The sequence below is a fragment of the Mastomys coucha genome, unplaced genomic scaffold, assembly GCF_008632895.1.
Source record: "Mastomys coucha isolate ucsf_1 unplaced genomic scaffold, UCSF_Mcou_1 pScaffold16, whole genome shotgun sequence".
Taxonomy (NCBI): domain Eukaryota; kingdom Metazoa; phylum Chordata; class Mammalia; order Rodentia; family Muridae; genus Mastomys; species Mastomys coucha.
In genome coordinates this window covers 93,344,753-93,367,865 of record NW_022196898.1, presented here as the reverse complement: position 1 = coordinate 93,367,865, position 23,113 = coordinate 93,344,753, and the positions used below count along the sequence as shown (strand labels likewise).

The 23,113-nt window shown below is 45.6% G+C and overlaps 1 protein-coding gene across 1 annotated transcript in view; it reads right to left on the bottom strand.

Annotated features, from left to right (window-relative positions):
* Window positions 1-21,920, bottom strand: part of Syde2 (synapse defective Rho GTPase homolog 2) — a 36,378-nt gene extending 14,458 nt beyond the window's left edge. The window contains exons 1-4 of the mRNA XM_031374660.1: window positions 20,648-21,920; window positions 10,318-10,989; window positions 7,149-8,239; window positions 2,736-2,862 (exon numbers count right to left, since the gene is read on the bottom strand). Of these exons, the coding sequence (XP_031230520.1) occupies window positions 2,736-2,862; window positions 7,149-8,239; window positions 10,318-10,989; window positions 20,648-21,809 (3,052 nt within the window). The 5' untranslated portion in view covers window positions 21,810-21,920. The remainder of the gene's footprint in view (window positions 1-2,735; window positions 2,863-7,148; window positions 8,240-10,317; window positions 10,990-20,647) is intronic.
* Window positions 21,921-23,113: the final 1,193 nt, after the last annotated feature.

Genomic DNA, 23,113 nt, shown 5'->3' with positions numbered 1-23,113 from the left:
GAGTTCATGTAGAGTGAATGCAGGAGACAGCTCGTCACGGGCCAATTCCCAAACCCACAGCACCCCCCCTCCCCCCTCAGGCTCGGTGGCCATGTTGTAATTCATCCCAATTCCAATGCTACTTCTCAGACAAATCATTTCATTGTCTTTTGTATTTTTAATCAAGAAAGAAAGCAGCTCCAAACTCTTTTGAAAAGTAGCTTTACTGAAATGGAATAGTGTAAATAACAGAGGCAAGAACCGCGGAGTCTGTGGCTTCCACCTCTCCTATTTAGAAAAGAATGCTATAATCCAGACCTTCGCTAACGTGTGTTCACGTCCAAGCCCAAGGATCCCTTCCTAAACAAAACAGCCAACCCAAATCATACCTTCTATCCCCAGGACGTGAGCACACGCCATCACTTCGATTTCTCAGCTGAGGCTCTGCTGAGACAAAAACTCACTTTTGCTCATAATCTCCTAGAAAGGAATCTACAGAGCTTTCCTTTTATGAACTCTTAGAGCGAACCCTTTGCTGATTTTGCAAAGTATGTGCTTTCTCATTTTTTTTTTTTGTTTTTTTAAGTAACAAGTTACTCCTTACCAAAAACTTAAAAGTTTCTGAGTTGTTAAAATTTTATATGAGCCAGTACAGTGTGGTACATTGGAGGCAGAGGCAGGAGGATCTCTGTGAGTCTGAGGCCAGCTTTGTCTACATAAAGTGAGTTCCGGGACAGTCAGAACTACATACTGAGACCCTGTCTCAAAAAAAAAAAAAAAAAAAAAAAAAAGGAAGAAATAAAGGAAGGAAGAAAGAAAGAGGGAAAGAAAAGAAAAGAAACCATAAGAAAGGAAAAATACTTCGGTTTCCTTTCGTGTAGTCAACTACTTGAGATCAAGTCACATCATTCAAGATGACAGCCAGTAAGCACGCTATGGAAGTCACTCGGCACCCTGGGCCAGAACCTCAACCATTCCTAAAGCCACGATTCGGAAGGTAAACACCATAGTACACTATCTCTCCAGATAAATGAACTTTCCTTACATCCTTACCTAAAATTAATAGTGTATAAAATAGGAAAACAGATTAGGAGAGGTAAGCATCAATGCTTTAAGACAGAGAAAATGTTTCTTTCAGCAAAGAAAGCAAAACTGCCAAAGTACACTGAGGCAGGGGAATCCCACTGAGCATCTCTGGATGGAAAGGTTTGCTGTCTGGAGTTCTCGTCTCAATAATGAATCGTGGGTTGGAGAGGGTCAGAAGATAAGTTTGGTCAGGTGCTGATAATTGGAAATCAGGTGCAAGGAATGAATGTCTCTCATGGTATTCTGCTTCTGTACTAGCCCCAAAATGTTAGTAATTAAAAAGACACAATAAATGGTAAGTAAATGTGATGGTCTGTGTATGCTTGGCCCAGGAGTGGCACTATTAGGTGTGGCCTTGTTGGAGTGGGTGTGTCACTGTGGTTGTAGGTTTAAGACCCTCACCCTAGCTGCCTGGAAGTCAGTCTTCCACCAGCAGCCTTCAGATGAAGTTGTAGAACTCTCAGCTCCTCCTGCACCATGCCTGCCTGGATGCTGTCATGCTCCCACCTTGGTGACATTGGACTGAACCTCTGAACCTGTAAGCCAGCCCTAGTTAAACCTTGTCCTTTATAAGACTTGCCTTGGTCATGGTGTCTGTTCACAGCAGTAAAACCCTAAGACAGTAAAGAGCCAGACTGGGCAGATTATCTGTAAGGTTACAAGCAACCTCCCCACAGGCTAATTCAAACGCCTTTTCCTGTTCTCCTCTCAGAAGGCCCCTCAGCGCGCGCGCGCGCACACACACACACACACACACAAACACACACACACACACACAAGTGCTGTAACCTCTGCTAGTCTGGTTTCCCAAACCTTGTCTCTTCTCAATAACTTTCCAAGGTTCTTCCTTCTTTGCCTACCTCCAAAGTTTAGAGATTGTCAAAGTTCTTCTTATCTTTTACGTACAATCCAAGGATTGAATTCTCTGTGACAGTTACTCTTGAGCTTCTGTTTTTCAGCGCCTCACAGCTACTAGTATTGTTGCCAGTGCTATGAGTATGGCTACAGTCACCCATGGGACAAATAAGTCTCCTCATGATGGGAATGAGGGTGCTGACCCATAACCCCAACACTCGAGGCAGAAGGACTACAAATTTGATGGCAGCCTGAGCTAATGAGATCTTGACTCGGGGAGGAAAGACGAACATCCCACCTCCCATGCTAGCTTCTCTGCAGCAGATGAGAACTCTCAAGTTCCCTTGGATGTGTGTGTCCAGAACCCCTCAGCCTGACATCTCCAGGGTTCCCTGACTTTCTCCCTCTCTTCTCTTCAGTCCATCAAGTACAGATGCCAGATTAACATCCCTCAAAATAACCTTTAATGACTCTAGCCTGTTATTCAAAATCTTTACTGGATCCCTCTGCCTAGTAAGCAACGTAAGTTCTTTAATTAGTCACCTGACTGCCAGTCAGACTGACTCCTGCGACATGTTGCTTCTCTCCTGAAGACCCGGGTCTGCTTTAGTGAAATAACCACGTCTCACTTCCCCGCCATTTGTTGGCCGTTTAGGAATAGAGCTGCATCTCAATACATCTCCTCAGAAAATAACAGTCAGTAGTTTACAAGGGGAAGGAAGACCTCAGGACAAATGCAAATCAAATGTAGGTTCTAAGACCGCATCTCTACATTCTTTCCTACAGGTGAACACAAAGTAAACTCCATGTTTTACCTGTTATTACATTTATATCTGGGTACTGGTTTTCACACAGACCAACGGTCTTGCTGTCCTTCTCAAAAGCCTCTCGAAGCTCTTTCTTCACAGCCGCTGAACCACACAGTCGGTACAGGCCTACAACCTAGAAACAAAACGCCATGTCACAGAGACGATTATGAATATGATGGTATAATATATATCACACGAACTTGACAATCAAAACTACCCTACTATTATCCTAACACCCCAAATGCAGTATCTGAAATCTCAGACTAATTGATGATATAGTGACGGAAGAAATCAAGCCCGAAAAGCCCACTGTACAATTCATTCAGAGTTGCAGAGACAAGGCTCACTCCGAACCGACAATGAACACACGTGTAAGGTAAACACTGCTGGCTCTAAGTCCTCGGAGATGAAGCCCACTTGGGGACGTAGCCCAGGAAAGAGTGATGCCCTGGGTACAACCCCAGCACAGCATAAAACCCAGCGTGGTGGCACACGTCTGCAGGTCCAGCTCTTAAGATCATCTTTAGATGTACAGCAATTTCAAAGCCAGCCTGGACTACGTGAGCATGATTTTGAGAAGGAAGATGGGAGGAGGGAGGGAGGGAGGGAGGGAGAAGAGAGGGAGGGGAGATGGAGGAAAGGAGGGAAGAAGGGAGGGAGGGAGGGAGGAAGGAAAAGGGATAAATTTACGGAGAATAAGGGTTGTCACCTATATTTTCAAATTACAAGGAAGTGGTCACCCTGAGTTGAATAAACAATTACAGAAAATTGTTTCATAATAATGTATGTGTAACAATAATAACAAGGCATGACCAACCCTCAAAAGCTTATATTAGGAACCTCCTTATAATTTTAAGAGATCTAGAAAATGAGGACGACAACTGAAATGTCCGGGCTTCCTTATGGCTGCCTCTCTCCCGAATCACTGAACTACAAGGGCAGAGACGCCAGTCTGATTCAGGGCCGAGGCAACAGTCGCGTGGGCAAATGGAATCCAAGGTTCTCAGATGACTGTCTGCATACCCGAAAGACAGTCAGAACCTGAATCTCCTTCAAGGTGCTCCTACCAGAAAGGGGGTCAGCGACACAGAAGGAAAACCAAGGAACGTGCTAGAAAGACAATTCCCATTTCCAAAGTCATGACTGTAGTCCTGAGCCATTCATACTGAGAACAACAAGTGAGGGCTAGCATATCATCTCAATAAACACACACTGAGAACCCAGGCAGCTGTACACACACAGTACACAGGCATGCAGGCAAACACCCATGCACATAAAATAACTTAAAAAGAAAATCCAAATGGCTGGCAGATATAACATCTAGAGGAGCCGGTTCTCTGTCAGGGTCCAGCCTAGCAAACAGAATCCCTTTACCGAGGGAAACCCACAGATAACGAAAGTTTGATATTTTAGGCTACGCTACATTTTTTTAGATATATGCATGACAAAGAAAATAAAGCCCAGATATTAAATAGGATCAAGGAAAATGCTTCCACAGTAAGAAAAACCAATTTTATGATAGCCCTTCTGGTTTAGGCCCATGTAAGTGTAATAAAATCTTATACTAAGGAAGCATATCTACTTATGAACTTGAAGACCTGTGATATATTAAAGCACTACTTTAATCTGTAGGTTAAAGACAGTAAACAATAAGTTGATCAAACACTTGATCCCCAAAGACTCAAATTACAAACACAGATTTTAAAAAGATACAGAGGTAAAAACCTAACACATATATCAAAGAAAGGAAGCTTAGGATAGAGCCCCCAGTTCAGAGTCCTAAGTCGTGGACACAGACTTGGGCTCTAGTGGACAGGCCATGAGCGTGATCTCTGCGGTGACCGTCCCATCAGAAGCAAAGGGAACAGAACCGAGAACACCACAGGAAGTGCAGGCCCGTGCCACACACTCTCTCTGTATGAATCTCAAGTAGTTTCACAGTGAAAAAGCAAAGAACAGTTATTAACAAAAGGTCAACAAAGCATGAGAGGAGGCCATATGCGGCAGTCTGCATGGTACAGGTACAGGAATGAGAAGCCTCTTTCATCTGGGCTGCTCTCTACATGTAAGCGTTGGGGAGAGAGGAAACACTCAAAACAAATACACAACTTTCTAAAATGATTTTTTTGTTATTTTACTTCATGGATGGACATTTGCCTACACATAGATCTATGCACTGTGCATGTGCCTGGTGCCTATGGAGGCCAGAAGAGGGTTAGGTCCCCGGCAAGTAGAATTACAGACACTTTGTGAGGCACCGTGTAGTTACTGTAAATCAAATCCAAGTCCTCGGCAAGAGCAGCTGGTCCTTTTAACCGCTGAAGCACCTCTCTAGCCCCCAAAGACTTATTTTTAACTCTGCATGTGTTTGTACGTGAGTGCAGGTCCAGAAGGGTTGGCTCCCCTGGAGCTGGAATTACAGGCAGGGATAAGCACAGACATGGGTGCTGGGGACAGAGCTTCGTCTTCTGGTAGAGCAGCAAGAACTCTTAACCACCGAGCCCCCTCTCTAGCTCCCCAAAATACAATTTCCACAGTGTATGGTGGTGCAGTGCAGTACTTTGGAAGTTGGAGGCAGAAAGATCAGGAGTTCAAGACCAGCCCCAGCTACCTACCTAGTTTTAAAAACAACACACAATTCCAAATACCCTGCGGAAAGCTTTTAGGTCAAAGGAAACCTTCATTTTGTATTACAGTCACTTGGTTATTTGTGCTGTGTGTGCACAAGTGTGCCACTGTCCACGTGTGGAGGTCACACACTCACTTTCTCCCTCCACCATGTAGGTCCCAGGGATCAAACTCGGGTCAACAGCCTTTACCTGCTGAGCCATCTTGCTGTTCCAAGAAACCTTTCTTTCCTTTTTTAGTTTGTTTTTATTTCCTGTCCATTGATGTTTCAATGCATATATGCCTGTACGAGGGGTGTTAGGTCCCCTAGAACTGGAGTTATAGACAGCCGTGAGATGCCATGTGGGTGATGGGAACTGAATGTGGGTCCTCTGGAAGAGCAGCCAGTGCTCTTAACCTCTGAGCCATCTCTCCAGCCCCCAGGAAACTCTCTTTAAAAAAACCTTTCTAAACTTTTATATAAATAAGAATCACTGCTAAAAACAAGCCTTTATATATCTCTTTTATATATCTTTCAGAAAGTAAACTAAAATATAATACTGCTTGAGCTCTTTATTTTAATATGACATTGAAAAGTATCTACTTAATGATTAACTTTAAAGTCTATGTAATCTCCTAGCACTCTGCACAAGGTTAGGGTGAGGATAGAAAAGAAGATGGAGAGCCCGGCAGTGGTGGCACACGCCTTTGATCCCAGCACTTGGGAGGCAGAGGCAGGCGGATTTCTGAGTTTGAGGCCAATCTGGTCTACAGAGTGAGTTCCAGGACAGCCAGGGCTACACAGAGAAACCCTGTCTCGAAGAAAAAAAAAAAGACCCTTAGGAATAAAATGTAGTTGTCTGAAAGTTGGACTATAACATAAACATTTTGCTCCAAAGAGACAATATAGAGACAGAACCATGTGTCTGGACTGAAGTTCTTTCAGAAGGTTACATATCCTGGGTACCATTTTCAAACTGTGTTACAAATAACACGTTATTTCTTCTATGGGTTGCTTTTGCCCTCCTATTTTTGATGAGTGGAAAGAAGTTTGTGCAGTTGAGAGCACTGGCTGCTCTTCCATGGGGGCTTGGTTCAATTCCTAGCACCCATATAGCTACTTACAACTGTCTAGAAATCGAGTCCCCGGGCATCCAAGAACCTCTTCAGTCTCTGGTGCCCCAGGTACACATCATGCAGGCAAAACCCTCATAGGCATAAATAGTAAAAAACAAAACAAGATGTGGACATGTGTTCTTATCAGTAGGAGCTCTCCTCATCCGGAATGCAGCCCTGGAGTAAAGAGCCAGGGAAGTGTGAACACCCGCCAGGGAAGTGTGAACCCACCAAGAAGGACTGAGCATAGGCAATAAGCATGGGGTTAAACCCGGATGTGAAGCCAGACCCTGGGACCCACTGTTGAACCGCCCCAGAGTTTCAAAGCATGCAGAAATTCCTGCTAAAGGGCCGAGTCGCCTTTCTGTGTCATCAGCTTTTCCTGACAAGTCATTGTAAAGAAAATCTAGTCCTTTCCAGTCCAAGAGCCCCCACACTTTACAACGTAAACTGCGGAACTGTGTAGCGTGCTCTCAAATCATGGCAACAAAAGCTAAGATATGAAACACACTCCAAAATAATGATGGTGATGATGGTGGTGGTGGTGAACATGGTGATGATGGTGGTGGTGACGACGTAATACAGGGCTGGGGAAATCTCTAAATCTTTTCCTCCCCCTTAGCCTTACCTTGAAGGCCTTTTCCCAAGACTTAACAACCCATCCATAAAGGAGAAAGCAGAGAAACAGAACACTACCTGGCAGCCCCTCTTTTCAATCTCCACGATACACTTCTGTATCAGCAGCGGCACCATCAAGCCTACGTTCTCTTTTTCTACAACTTTCTGAATGTCGACTCCGAATATCACTGCTTCTCGGTTCTTATCCAGGCCATGGAGAGAATTCTCCCACTGTTCCATCAGGGTCACCTTGACGTAAATCAGGCCTCTGGGCTCCAGCTTGACAGCCAGCTGATGGGTTTTGGTCACTCGGAACAGAGCGGGCAGGACGACTGTGCCGTGACAGCACACGCGGTTCCTCCTCGGAGTGGGCTCCCAGCTGAACACCACCAGCTTCAGGTGCTGCGCGTTCTCGATCTCTATGTTGAACGTGTGGTCCATGTCCAAGAAGGTCGTCCGGCAGGTGAGCAGAGCCGTCCTGGCTTTATTGACTGAGTCTACCTGAATGGCACAGAAGACATCTTTCGAATCTATCCGTGGCGGCTTTAAACCCTCTGCTCCATAGAAGTGCACGCTCATGAGGCCGGATATGTACTGCGAGCATTTGGGTTGATCCGCGAAGCTGTAATGTCTAAAGGCACCGATGTCTATCTCATTCTTGCTACCAGGGCTTGGAACAGTGTCTCTCGCTTTCCCAAGTCTGTGCTGGGATCCCTGCTTGCTGGATCTAGTTCTAAGTTCGGGTGAGTCTCCGTCGCTGAGGTACCCGCCCTTACAGGAATACTTCGAGCTCCCAAGGGGTTTCTTCTGGTAGCCGTGTTGAGAGGATACGGTGGTATCAAGATGGTACCGGCTTATGACGTTCCTGGTTGTGTTCCCGGAAGTCAGAATGACACTCTGAGGAATTTCTCGACAGTTCCATTTAGACAAAGGAGGGGTACTATCTGGACTGTTCATATAGTGCAAGGCTCCCCTGGCCCCCAGCTTTCGGCTGAATTCTGGCAACCTTTTCATTTTCATAGAAAGTTTCCTCACAGTGCGTGGAGATTTTATTTTCTCTGGTAAAGACCAGGTAATCGAACTGCCTTTCTTCACAGGGCTGGGGCTTGGAGAAGATGGCTCCATCGCTCTCAGTTCAGTCCTATTTGTAGAGACTAAGATCCCGGGACCTTAAAAAGCAGAGAGAACAGTAATATAAAGGGAAGTAACCGATTTCCTGTTCTATTCCTACTCTATAAACAAACTGGTTCTCACCTGCACTGAGACACACACACTCAGCAAACTGGTTCTCACCTGCACCAAGACACACACACTCAGCGGGTCTCCGTTTCCACACAGGGATGGATCTGGATAAGAGCTCCCCCCCACCATCCTCTCCCCCCTCACCCCCACCCCACGCCGCCCATCTGCTCTGCTGAAGCCTGAGATGCAGGTCCCAGGCTCCTTGTACATTTTCCCCTTTGCAGTGAGTGCAAAACCTGAAGTAGTAGCTTAAATTAAGTTTTGGGGGAACTAGAAAAGGCTCCATAGCTCAGGACATTCAAGCAGAAACTGACCTCTTAGAATCACTACTATAGTCTTTTGTATTTATACCCTCTAAAGCCAAGTGTTGTTGACATAAAAAAAGTTAAAAACCAAATAAGTCTGTAATTTGGGCAGCAAAGAGGACTTCTTTGTTCTAGAAGCCTACTAGGATATTGTATATCCAATTAAACTTCCTGGTAAGCTGGCTCTGGTGAAGCAGTGATAGAATATGCTAACCGATAAACTTTTCCAGTTAAAAAGGATGGATTAATCGATTTCATTTTTGAGTTTGTACATGTTCCCAGTAAGTTTTCAAATTAATTGAACAAAATAAAAATATGTTCTGAAATACATAAGTCAGAATTTCCTTTAAAAAAAAACTCCGTATCTTTGCTATTATTTAATATTTAATTTTTTCAGGCTTTGTCCACTCCTTTGGATAAAGATCTGATAATCTTAAGACCAGAATCTAATCTTGGCAAAACTGCTTCAGGGCTAAAATGTGAACACGTTTATTGTTTCAGAATCAGTAGATTAAATGACCTTTCTTGAAAGCATTAACAAAAAGTCTCCTCCCACCCATCTCCGTATCCTAGTGACAATATTGTCTGTATATAGGACAATGACTATTTTAAGTACACATACTGGGCTTTTCTGGTAAACAGTTAGTAAGGAATGGAGTGTTTGTGTGTGAGACAAAGCATTCCTTGTACTGCCTATCACCAAATAGTCCTCCAGGCTCGCTGGCCTAGGACGTGTATGGAATCATATATAGAGTTATATATATATGTGTGTGTGTGTGCATATATACACACATATATATATAATTACTATAACCTAGACAGGCTACCTAATATATTGAACCGCTCTGGGATTTCCTAAATTATTAAGGAGTTTAATATTCTGTTTCTTTTTATAAACTGTGAACAGTTTTTACTGTCATTCATTGTAAAAGTGAAGTATTTTATGTGTTAGAGCTTCTACTACAGACAAGAAGGAACTTCTTACTACAAAAATGTGGGGCTGAGGAGACGGTTACCAGAGCAGTGCCCGCGGCATAAGCAGAAGAACCTCAGTTCACATCCTCACAACGTAAGTAAAGCCAGGTGTGCTTGTGTGGTCTGTAGTCGGTGCTCCTGCAGTGGAAGCAGGTGGCACATGCAGAGGTGACCGACAAAGGAGACCTACCTCAAACAAGGAGGCAGTTGAGACCAGACACCCAAGGCTGTCCCTAACCTCATGAGTCCTGGAGTATGAGTGCCCTCAACTTACACACAGGAATCGGCATGTGCGCACATGCCTATGTGAGTGCAACATGGCTTTGATTCTTAAAATTCAATAAAATTTAAAAACATAAAATCCTATTTTCATTGAAACTACAATTCTACGAAGCAAATCACAAAACAGCTATGAGAAGCAAGTGTAAAATGAAAAATGCCTAAATATACAAAATTATGTACCAAGCTGTAGGTGTTGGATCCTCTGGGAGTTATAGGTGGCTGTGATTGTAAGCCAGCTGATGTGGGTGTTAGGACCCAAACTCAGGTCCCCTGCAAAAGCAGCAAGCTCTCTCAATGCTAAGCCATCCCTCTCCAGACCTGAGCTGCCTTCACTTTCTAAGGACACAGTAGAAGACACATACAGCTGACATCGTCTATACGCAGGGTAAGGAACTATCAAAGGCCTGAAAAGGAAGACATCTCAGGTATACAGTCAGCTTTACCTGTAAAAGCAGATTTCAACACGGGGCTATCCTCTGCCGTCGCGCTTTCTTGTGGCCTGGGTCCTGACCTTCGTTTGCATTGCTGCATAATTTCTGCAGAATGAATGGAATCTACAGAATTAATTCCATTTGGCTGTGAGGTCTGGACATACCCTCTGCCTTCACTACGAGGCTCCGCCTTCATCAGGTCTCTGGAGGACGAAGTGCTCATATTGATGGTGGGGAGCTTGAGGGCGGCGGTGTTTGCCTCCTCAAGACTTAAGACGTGTGCTAGGCCCAGGTTGTCATCCTCGGGGATGGGATTATACCATATTTCTCCTTCATCGTCCGCATCGTTGTCCTCACTAAAGGCTGAAGGGTCGTTTCTGGGTAACGGAGAGCTAGCAGCATTACACACCGCATGCGTGCAGTGTTCCCTGTAGGATCTACCGAAAGGCTGTGATAGCCGATGCTTGGGCTGAGACCCGGGGGAGAGGGAGAGATAGCGTCTGTCCTGGCTTCGCTTAGTCTCGTCCAGACTCTGAGACCTCAGAGTGCTCTGATACAGCCAATTGCGCTTCTTTGAAACAGTGATGTTGTTAAGGGGCTGGTGGCCTCTAAGCTCGGCGTTACCCCTTACATCTTCAGGTTCTCGTTTCTTCAGTGGAGACCCATAGACATTCTCAAATAAGTCTGCTTCAAAGGACAAAAGAGAAAACAGAGGGAAAACACGTCATTGCAGACCAGGTATTTAAATGTTTAAAAATAAAATTGACATTAATCATATTCATAGATCAAAATCAAGCCACAAAAACTAATTTTTTCCACTGAAATTTAATTTCAATTTAGAAATCTAAGTGGGTACATAAGTGTTATTAAATTCTAAGGGAAAAAACACAAGTTAGCACTGTCTTTATTGTAAAATACAATGGTGCTCAAGTCTAACATACACACACACACAGACACACACAGACACACACACACACACAGACACACACACACACACACAGACACACAGACACACACACACACACAGACACACACAGACACACACACAGACACACACAGACACACACACACAGACACACACACAGACACACATACACACGGACACACACACAGACACACACGTGCGCGCACACACACACATACACACACAGACACACAGACACACACACACACACACACGTATATGTAATTTTTAGAAAATTCCAAGAGAACACTTTGTCATACAACAGGACACTTTTAATTTCTATCTGAATATCACTTCATGATACAAATACCAGGAGAAGCACAAGTGACATTCTCTTTCTTTCATAAAAATTAATTTTTAATAAAAGCCTTTAAGTTTTAACAAATGTCAATTAAACCCAAGGAGCAAATAAATACTGAACAGAACAGCCCTGTCCCCATCCAGTGAAGGCCCCAGATACTTACACCTGTGTATGTCAATACAGTGCTACAGTGTTATAAGTGAAGGCCCCAGTTACTTACACCTGTATATGTCAATGCAGTGTTAGTGTTATAAGGATGTTATATTACTCGTACCTAAAGAAGTTTATGCTTCCAAAGAGTTGTGCAAAGTGGCTGTGAGTAAGCTAAGCACACCCATTTCACAAGAGTTCATGTGTGGAAATGTTTTTAAATTATGCCAGTACAGTGGTACAATACTCTGAATGTACATATGGCTAATTCATCTTGATACAGTCAGTAAAGCATAGCGGTTTAATAGCAGTGATAACAACATTATAAGCTATGATAAACTTAATAACAAACAAAACACTAGGTTCATGTATAATCAAGGCTTTTAGTAACCTTCCATCTAATGAAAAAAAAATCCTTTAAAAATGTAAATTTATCATTCTCTTTTTAAATACTAAACTTATACCAAATCAAGCAGCTTAATCAATCAATGTAGGCCAATGATGTAGTCAATGAGTGGCCACTATGTGCCAGCGGGAGAGAGAAGGCAGTAAGGAAACTGAATTCCCTGACCTCTGCAGCAGCGCCTCTCACCCCTCCTGATACCGCGACCCTTTAATACACTTCCTCATGGTGTGCTGACCCCGACCATAAACATTTTTCATTGCTACTAAGTAACTATACTTTTGCTACTGTTATGAATCGTAATGTAAATATCTGTGTTTTCCAATGGTCTTAGGCGACCCCATGAGAGGGTCATCTGACTCCTAACCACCGCTCTAGAGCAATCCTATGCTTATAAGAGGTGTTCAAAACCAAGCCTATTCTAAACCTAGCGCTCGTGCCCTGTTACCCATTAACAGCAGGGAAGAGCCTCTCACTGAACCTAAGTCATGGTGCTTTACCTTATAAGGCAGCTGTTGATAAAGGATTGACAATATGTTTGAAACAGATTGAAAACTAAAAATTCTACTCAGAACAGCCGGGGAGCTTGTCTGGACCAGCCAGCTAGTACATGGAAGAGACTGCTTTCCTGCTTTGACTCACACCTTACAGAAGCCTGGGAAGCCAGGACCAGCTCTGCAGCATCCAGGACTGCAGATGCAAACCTGGCACGTACTCATCACCTGAAATGATTTCCTTTCCAACGTTTTCAGTTAATGAAAATTTGATTCGAGCATCTTTCCTTGGGGCTGGAGAGACAGTTCAGTTGTTAAGATTACTTACTGCTCTTGCAGAAGAGCCAATTTGGGTTCCCAGCACCCACATCAAGAAGCGTACAGTCCCTGTAGCTCCAGCCCCAGGGGCTCTGACTCCTCTTTTGGCCTCCAGAGGCACTATATTCACTATATTCACAGGGACATAGATACATAGACACATAACTGAAAAATAAAGGGGTAGGGGCAGAGGCAGGGGCAGAGGCAGAGGCAGGCAGATCTCTGAATTCATGTCCAGAATGGTCTACAGAGAGAGTTCCAGGACAGCCAGGGCTATACAGAGAAACTTGGTATCTTAAGAAAAAGAAAAAAATTGGGCTGGTGAGATGGCTCAGCGGCTAAGAGCACTGACTGCTCTTCTGAAGGTCCTGAGTTCAAATCCCAGCAACCACATAGTGGCTCATAACTACCCGTAATGAGATCTGATGCCCTCTTTCTGGTGCATCTGAAGACAGCTACAGTGTACTTATGTATAATAATAAATAAATCTTTTTTTTTTTTGAGACAGGGTTTCTCTGTATAGCCTTGGCTGTCCTGGAACTCACTCTGTATGTAGGCCAGGCTGGCCTTGAACTCAGAAATCCACCTGCCTCTGCCTCCCAAGTGCTGGGATTAAATGCATATACCACCACTGCCAAGCCTATAAATAAATCTTTTAAAAAAAAAAGAAAAAATTAAATAAAAAGAAAATCTATACTTAATAAATTCTTTCTTTAGTTCCCTCTCCTTCCCATCCAAAGACAAGAGGCACAAGGCCAGGAGTCACTGGGGCTCTGGGTTCCCAGGGATCACATGTTCCTGCCCAGGACACCGAAAGCTAGATCTACTTCATGAGTCAGCCCACAGCTCTTCTTATGTAATAGCATACCAGACCTGTGAGGGACACTGTTACACACAGTTCTGACACAATTACAAAGTTGAAGCCAGAACTCACATCTTGTTTGTCTTCACAGAGCTCCTTAACAACACCCAAACATGTGTCTAGTTGGAGACACTGTTTTGTGCATTATCGCTATTTTTCACATTACATATATATATATTCTACGCTATGCCTGATAGGAACCTACATGAACTATATTCCAAGGATCTACAATAAGAAAAATAAAGCTTTTAGCATCCTATATCTAAGCAAATCAATGTGTCGAATGAAAGCGTAATACTAAAAGGAGTAACTACACTGTGAGACACCGACTGGCTTTACTCTTGTGTGTTGTGTTTGAGAGCGTGTGAACATGTGTGTGCATCCATGTAGAAGCAGAGGCTGCAGCAGGGTCCCCTGGAACTGGAGTTATGAAAGGTTGTGAGCCACCACACGAGCACTGAGAACCCAAACCCAGGCCCTCTCCACAAGGCTCTTCCCTGGCCCTCTATCTGCTTTACTGAGATAATCTCTCACTGAACCTGGGAGGACCTGTGCCATCATCTCTCCCTTCCCTTCCATGCTAAAAAGTAACACCTAATTCATCTGCACAAATTTGGGAGTTAGATTTTGCTTCATATTATAAGAACACAAGAAGATGTAAGTAACAAAAATAAGTATACAAAGTTACACGGCAAAAAAACACTCTCTTGCAACTATACAGGCTAATTGGTATAACATAAAGGTTCTAATGAAAGTGATTTTACTTTGAAAGTCTGTAAGATAACTGCAACAATGGATACAGAGAAAAGCAGGCTACAGAGTGAGAGGTAAACTACTTGAGCTAATTTTATTTTCTCAATAACTATTTCATAATAAAGCCAGATACCTTAGGATTAGTGAACATTTAGCTGGTCAGTAATTAACACCTATCTCAAAATATCAGCAGACAAAGCAGTTGTGCATCTCAACATTAATTGAAAATGTACAGCATCCATGGGTATCTTTTCATCGTTTTAAAATCTCTACTGAAGAGAGTAGTATCTCTCCTCTTAAAAAAAAAAAAAAAAAAAAACAGAAAATAGAAATATTCTTGTGTCAGATATTGAAGTCTATGTTTAGGTTTTGTTTATGTAAACTGAACCTCCGTGTGCATTTCCCAGGTAAATCTGAAAGAAAGTAGAAGGTAAGGAAAGGCACTTTTTCTTTTCTCCCCTTCAGACTGGCAATAAAAACCCTCAAGCACACTATATGCTCACTTTCGAGACTGAAAAAGTAGAAGGAATACCTTGAGATCATTTTCAACTCTACAAAAGTAACAGGGGGCATTGGAGAGAGCGGCACAGAAGAGGTGCGACAGAAGAGACGCGAGCAGAATAAGGAGGTATAGCTGGGGGTGCTCACTAGCTCAGCCTCAAAGCTTCCCTGGGCCTTACTCCGCAGCTTTCAATCTACTCACATCAGCAGCATCCCAATGACCAGAGGCAAGGCAGCATCCTCACAAAGCCTGCCCAGTGCCTACTCAGAACCAGATTAGGTTCCTAAGCTCACTGCAGCCCAAGGAAAGAAGCCACAAGAGGTTGAGAAACTGTCTAAGGTCAAGGAAGTAGTAAAACTGTCCAGAAAACCAGATTCTGTTAACCACCATTCCTCTCTGGCAGATAACATTCCCCTCTCTGGCAGATTCCAAAGTCACTAGTGATGACTGATGGGAGATGGGATCAACTAAGACAGCAAGTGGGCTGGAAAGACGGCTCAGTGGTTAATAGCACCAACTGTTCTTCCAGAGGTTCTGAGTTCAATTCCCAGCAACCACAACATGGTGGTTCACAACCATCTGTAATGGGATCTGATGCCCTCTTCTGGTGTGTCTGAAGACAGCTACACTGTACTCATATATACATTAAATATCTTTTTTTAAAAAAAGAGGCTAAAAAACAAGACTCATGAGATTGAAGCAGAGCCCTCTGTGCGCTTCGCTCTAACTGGGGTCTGTTTAAGTATCAATAGTATTAGGTAGGGAAGCCTTTCCTAAGCCGAGGGGAGGGACGAGGGACGGGAGAACCCCAGGTCCTTCCAAACAGCACCTCTCTCCAGAAAGCCTGTGAAGGTGAAGGCTCCCAGGGCCCCGCCCACACCTACTGAGTCTGCACTTTAAGGAGGTTTTCCAGGAAGCCGTATGGCCACGGTTTGAAAAAGAATCCTTTGGGCTGGCAAGGTGGCTAAGCAGGTAAGAGCACTGACTGAGTTCAAATCCCAGCAACCACATGGTGGCTCACAACTACACTCTCTTCTGGTGCGTCTGAAGTCAGCTACGGTGTACTTATATATAACAATAAATAAATCTTTGGGCCTGAGTGAGCAGAGTTGACCGGAGCAAGCGGCCGACCGGAGCCAGTAGAGGTCCTAAAATTCAATTCCCAACAACCACATGAAAGCTCACAACCATCTGTACAGCTACAGTGTACTCACATACATAAAATAAATAAAATAAATTTAAAAAGAAAAGAAAAGAAAAGCATGTGAACACCACAACTTCTTCCGCAAGAGCCCAAGAACAGCCTGATCCGTTCTCACAGGATAAACGGACACCTCTCAGATTGGGAATCTCTGATCTAGAAACACAGGACTTCCAAACCAACACAACACAACTTTCTGCTGATTTTGTAATTCTCAAAGTTTTCCAGCCACCAGCAACTCCAATGTTCCGTGGCACTCTTCCAAAACAACAAAACAAAAAAGGCTGCACTTGCTTCCAAAGGCCAGAAGGCCAAACTGTCTCAGTGCAGGATTTAAAGCCAGAAGACTGTCAGAAATCGTTCACTAATGTTACTAAAGCTAGGGGTGTTGGCCCCAGTCAAAAACGATAATGAAACCAAGGTTTCAAATGCTTCAGAAAAGATACAGATGAGAATCGCTATCTCCCTATCAACCTCACTAAGATGGTTAAATATCATGCTAACAGGGCAGTCTGGGAGATGGCTGAGTTTAAGAAGGCTCTTCCAGAGGACCCAGGTTTTATTCCCAGCCCCTCCATGGCAGCTCACAACCATCTCTAACTGTGTGGGCCCTGGCATGCTGGTGGCACACACGTAAAACAGCCATACACACAAAATAAAAAAAAGAGAAAGGGGAAGGAGAGAGTGTGGGATGGAGGCAGGGTTGGCAATGGAGGCACAAGCCTTTAACCCCAGCACTCAGGAGACAGGCAAATCTGGGTAAGCTCCAAGCCAGACTGTCAAACATAGTGAGTTCCAGGGCTATGTAGAGAAACTCTAACTCCAAAAACCAAACCAACAAACAACAGAGATCATACAAGCCAGGACCTGGAGTCGTGGCTCAGGGAGTTCAGTGCTTGCCTAGTGTGCATATAGCTCTGGGCTCGATCCCCTGCACATCACGGTCATGCACAAGTCTGTAGTTCAAGACCAGCATTGGCTACAACAATGACAACAAAATCATGCCATCTAATTAATGCCACCTTAAAATTTTTAGGTAAATTATTAGCAGTTAACTATCCTAAGTGTCTCCTTTCACAGAAGCAAAAGTGGAGTCAAAGAGACTAAAGTACACTTTTCACACTGTTTTCATGAACAGCCGGAATAGCCCAACTGGTGCTCCAAAATATATTTCTAAAAATCACATGCTAATTAGGACTTTTCAAATAAAGACTTATAATGAAGTACAGTTGGCAAATAAACTATGGGCCCTTCATCATCTTAAGGCTTGCAGAAACTTGACAATATTTACCATGTGTAATGACTTGGGATTTCTTAAATAATCGTCTCAATTAGAACAAATTGGCCAATCTGTGAATGCTGCAACACACTTAACTGCATCAGGCTGCAGGCTCTGTCTAATGCCATCAGAAGTGTAATGGTTCTTGGTGGGAGCAGGAAAGCAAAACTGAAAACCATGTCATCTGCACTTGTCATGGCAGTCTCCAGACATTTTTAAAACGCTCAGATTAAGTATCTGTATCCCATTACATATCTATCATGGATTCTGACTTGTAATTTTATTTGTAAAGAAAATATCCATATGAGTATATAGAGGAAATGTGATATAAACCACTTAAAATATTCACCATCTTTTGTACAACTAAGAACATGCTGCTCAAAATAGACTTTGTACACTTTTTAGCTGTAATTTTTTCACTTTATTCTCTTTTGTGTGTTGAGGGAGGAGAGTGAACCTGAACCCAAACCCAGGTCTTGACCCTACTAAGCACAGACTCTCTCACCGAGCTACAAGAACAACCCAACAAAAGGACTCAAAAAATACTGCAAGTAACATCAACTTTAGGTAAAGGTGCACAGCAAGGCTGGAGAGATGGCTCAGCGGCAAAGAGCACTTGTTCTTGCAAAGGACCTAGGTTCGATTCCCAGCACCCATCTGAAGGCTCCTAGCCATCTATTATTCCAGTTGCAGAAGATCTGATGCCCTCAAGGGTACCAGGCAGGCATGTAGTGCACATAAATATGTGCAAGCATGTGGTACATATAAATACATGCGTACAAAACACCCATACACATAAAATAAACCTTAAAAAATATTTTAGTCGAAAAATGAAATAAATTAAACTATCATTAAATTCTTTAAAAATAATAATACTAAAGCCTGTGCTAGGAATCCCCCTTGAAGGAAGCCACTTAGCCTTCTACACTGTGTTTAATTAAAGTCCATCCATCTTGTCAGGCCAAGCCATTTAATGAATTAATTGGATGGAGCCTCCAGAGAATTCAGAACCTCTTTGACCTTATATGGAGGTTTCTGAGTCATGAGAACTGAGTTTGAATCCACAGGACGGTCTGGGTCAATGCAACAGCAAGAAATCTTTGTCAGACTCCTTAACCTCTGGGGTCCTCCGGGGATGACAATGGCCTCATCGTGGGTGGAGACGAGGAAGGGAGAAAAATTTGTAAAAGAGTCCAGACTAGTCTAGGAGCAGCACACCAAAAAGAACTGCTGTGACTGCCCGCATCCTGAGACACCCAAACACTACTTAGTTCAGTTGCCCAGGAGTTACTGTGTGATTGGAAAGCAAGCAAGGAGGGCAGTGTTTAAGAAAGGGAGCGCGGCAGCATCAGGGCACACTCTTATCAAATACTGCGGCCGTGCTTGCAATATGTGGTTTTAACTTCTTTTTAAGTTATTGACACTTCCAGATTTAAGGTCAAAATGGAAGAATCATCAAACTCATCCTATGAAGAAATATACTTACTTAACTCCCTGAATATTTGCGTGATCACTAAAGTAATTCGATGGTGAGTGTTTTTACATAGTTTTGTTATCCGTGAAATTTATCATACATAGTCAAAGGTTGTGAATGTAAGATTTTTTATTACAAGTACTTTAGATCTGGGGGAAATTATTTATTATTATTATTATTGTTGTTGTTGTTGTCATTGTTGTTATTTTGATCCATAAAGGGATAGCAGGTTACAGAGAATTAGAATCTATTGTTTAATGTATATTGTCTATAAATTAAAGAATCATATTTTAGTTAGAACTTTGTTTCTCCCCACATTTGCGTTTATTGTTTAAAGTTAGTGTGCAGTGATTCAAGCCTGTGGAAAATGTGATCTCTTTTCTTCCTTTTTTAAAAAAAAAAAAAACGGGTTCTTATTCTGTAGACCAGGCTGGCCTTGAACTTACAGAGATGCCCCTGCCTCCGCCTCTGAGTGCTGGGATTAAGGGCCTGAGCCACCACAGCTGGGTTGAATGTGTATTCTTCCAGGAAACCCTCAAATACTTCCAGTACCTAACTATTTTTAAAACTCCTCACTCAGTTTCTGTCTTTAAGGGGGTGTCAAGATGCCACATGGTTTTGATTCACCAGAGAATTTTGATATTTTACAAGAAAATTCAGAGTTTTCTAAAACTAGACCCTTGGTGTTTAAAAACTTGCAAACCAAAGATCCTGAATACTATATAAGGACAGCCAGACTTTCTTTTTTTTTTTCTACTATAAATAGTGTTTTCTAAGTTTTCAAGTGACCTTAGGTGCTTGGACTTGGCCCTGAGTGACATTTATTTTCATTACAATGCCAGTATCCTAGGTGTTCTACAAGTGAGCAAAATCTTAGCTTTGGATTAAGTGTGGTGTGTGTGTGTATTTTGTGTGTGTGTGTGTGTGTGTGTCCGTCCAGCATGTTCACGTGAATGTCTAAGCTCAAGTACATGTGGTGCCTGGGTGAGAAGAAAAACAGCCTGATAAGTAAAGTGACAGTTTATGAAGCCTATAAAATTCTACCTTGGATTGAATTCAAACTCAAACTTCCCAAGCCTTACAGTTTACCTAGAGCTACAGGAAAAAAAAAAAAAATTAAAGCAGCACACCCCCCCCCAACACCTACTTTAAAAGCACTTAAAACCTTTATTCACTGTTGTCCTAAGGGAGGGGGCACGCTGACTCTTGGAGAAGAGGAAAAAAAATCCAAAAAGGGAAAGAAGAAAAAAGCTGGAAGCTGGAGAAAGAGAGGGAGGGGGAGGGGAAGGGAGGGGGCGCAAAGAACTCAAGATCTAATGCATGACGCCACGAGACCGGCGGCAGCGGCGGCCCACTCGTTAACAGCACACGAGTGGTTCTCACCCTGGGGGTCTCCACCCCTGTGCTGACTGAACTACTTTTTCTCTGGGCTCTCCTAAGACCATTGGAAAACACAGATATATACATTACGGCTCATAACGGTGGCAAAATTACAGTTATGAAGTAGCAACGAAAATAACTTTATGGTTGGGGGCACCAAACATGAGGAACTAGACTACAGGATCACAGCAGCACCAGCGAGACTGAGACTGAGAACCGCCCGTGGCGTTGCTTGGCCGATTGACTGCAAAGGGTCCCTACCTGTCAGTGTGATTCTTTGGTCCGTTGTCACCGAGAGGACGTGGTTTTCATGCACTTTCCAACTGCCCAAATTTGGAGAGGTTGCCTCCGCTCCGGGAACTTTGGGTGCTGTCCCATGAGCGCGACCCTTCATCCCCAGGGACAGCAGACGCCCTTTGTACATCCACTTCTGCAGTTTCTTGACAGTCACCGCGGGTGGCTTGAGGAGGGGAAGCTCCTCGGGATGCTCCTCCTGGCTGCCGGATATCACAGAGGTCCCCGCGGGATCCTTAAAGGGACGTCCTGAGGACCGGCTTGGGTCACGGCAGACGGGAGGCAGGAGAGCGGCGGACATAGCAGCCCGGTGTCTGCCCCGGCTCCAGCCGTCCATCCCACCTCCACGTGGCTGGGGCTCGTCCCTGTCCCTGTCGCCGTGCGCACCGCACCTGATCCAGCTGTCGCTCGCCCACCGCTGGAGCAGAGGCGGCTGCGGGCTCACGCGGAGGCTCTCGAGGCTTCTGCAACTGGACAGCTGCATCCGAGGACTGGGAGGCCGTCCCACTCCCGACTCCTTCGGAGGCGACCGGGGCGGGGACACCTGCTGCGGAGGGCGGTCGCCGCCCCGGGGGCTGCAGGCTGGGCGCACGGCTGCGCCGCGGGGGAGAGGCGGCTGCTGGCCCCGAGCCCGGGCTCCCGCGGGTCCGCCCCGCCGCGTGCCCGAGTCAGGGGGCAGGTCGTGCATGGCCTGGATCAGCAGATAATAGGCCTCTCGCAACTGGGTCTGCAGCCTGCCCGTCTCCAGGCGGCCGCCCTCCATCCCCGGGGAGGAGCCCGCCGCTGGGGAAGGCGAGGCCCGCGGCGCCTCCGCCCCCTCGGGCGCGCAGCCCGCGGGCAGGTTCTCGTAGTAGTCGGCGCCCTCCTCGTCCTCCCCGTCGTCGCCGCTGCCCTCGGTGCCCGGGGAGGCGCGAGCAAGCGCGCGGCCCGGAGCGGCGGCCTCCGGAGCCCCGCGAGACCACGGGACCCGCGCGCCCGGCTGCTCGGTCCCCCGCGCCGGCCGCTCCGTGCCGGGGCCCGCGAGCTCGCAGGGCGGCGAGGCCGCCACGGCGTCCGCGTGCAGCCCGAGCGCCCCGGGACCGTGGCGCTCTCGGAGCCGGCCGAGCGTCCTCCGCAAGGGCTCCGCCATGCGCGCCGCCTCAACAGCCCGGCTGGCCCCGAGCGCGGGGCGGGCTCCGAGTCCCGCGCGGGCGGAGGCGGCGGCTCTCCATGACCGCGGCCGGTCCTCGCCAGCTCCTCACATACTTGGCATAACTCTGCAGCGGCGGCTTGGCGGCGGGGGGTGGGGGGGGTGCGGGCGCCGCAGCGCGCATGCCCCGGAACTGGAGCCCGACGGGGCGCGCGGGCCGACTCGCGGCGTTCCCGAGGTGGGCGCTCCGGGGGCGGGGCCAACGGGGCTGTGGAAAGAGGGAAAGGTGGAGCGGGTCGGGCTGCCACCCCGCCACCCTTCCCGGCCCCTCCCCGCTGCCCCCTGCGCGAGGCGTGGCTCCGGGACAGCAAGTCCTAGCTTGAGAGTAACAAAGACTGTTTGGACCGACCATGCGTGAGCGCAGGTGTATCTCACTGGAGCGATGTTCCAGAGATGTTTCTGATCAGTTCCCTGCTCCCGGGAGCTGTCGGGAAGGAATTGGCGGGGCTGGAGAGGTCGCTCGGCTCTTAGGATCGCTGGCTGCTCTTGTGTAGGACACAGATTCGATCTTCAGCCCCCGGTAGCCGTCAGGAACTCCAGCGTCAGAGGTTCCGATGCCCTCTTCTGGCCTACGCTGGTACCTGGCATATGGGTTGTAAACCGACATAGGTGCAGGTAAAACAACCATGCACATAAAAATAAACAATAATTCTTAGAAGGGGGAACAAAATACCCATGGAAGGAGTTGCAGAGACAAACTATGGAGTAGAGACTGAAGGAAGGACAACCCAGAGACTGCCCCACCTGGGGATCCTTCCCATAATTCAACCACCAAACCCAGACACTATTGTGGATGCCAGCAAGTGCTGGCTGACAGGAGCCTGATATAGCTGTCTCCTGAGAGGTTCTGACAGTGCTAGACTAATACAGTAGTAGAGGCTGATAGCCATCCATTGGACTGAGCACAGGGTCCCTAATGAAGGAGCTAGAGAAAGGACCCAAGGAGCTGAAGGGTTTGCAGCCCTTAGGACAAACAACAATATGAACTAACTAGTATCCTCAGAGCTCCCAGGGACTAAACCACCAACCAAAGAGTACACATGGAGGGACTAATGGCTCCAGCGGCAGTATGTAGCAGAGGATGGCCTAGTTGGTTATCAACAGGAGGAGAGGTCCTTGGTCCTGTGAAGGCTCTATGCCCCTGTGTAGGGGAATGCCAGGGCCAGGAAGAAGAAGAGGGTGGGTTGGTGAGCAGGGGGAGAGGGGAGGAAACAGGTTTTTTTTTTTTTTTTTTTTTTTTTTTT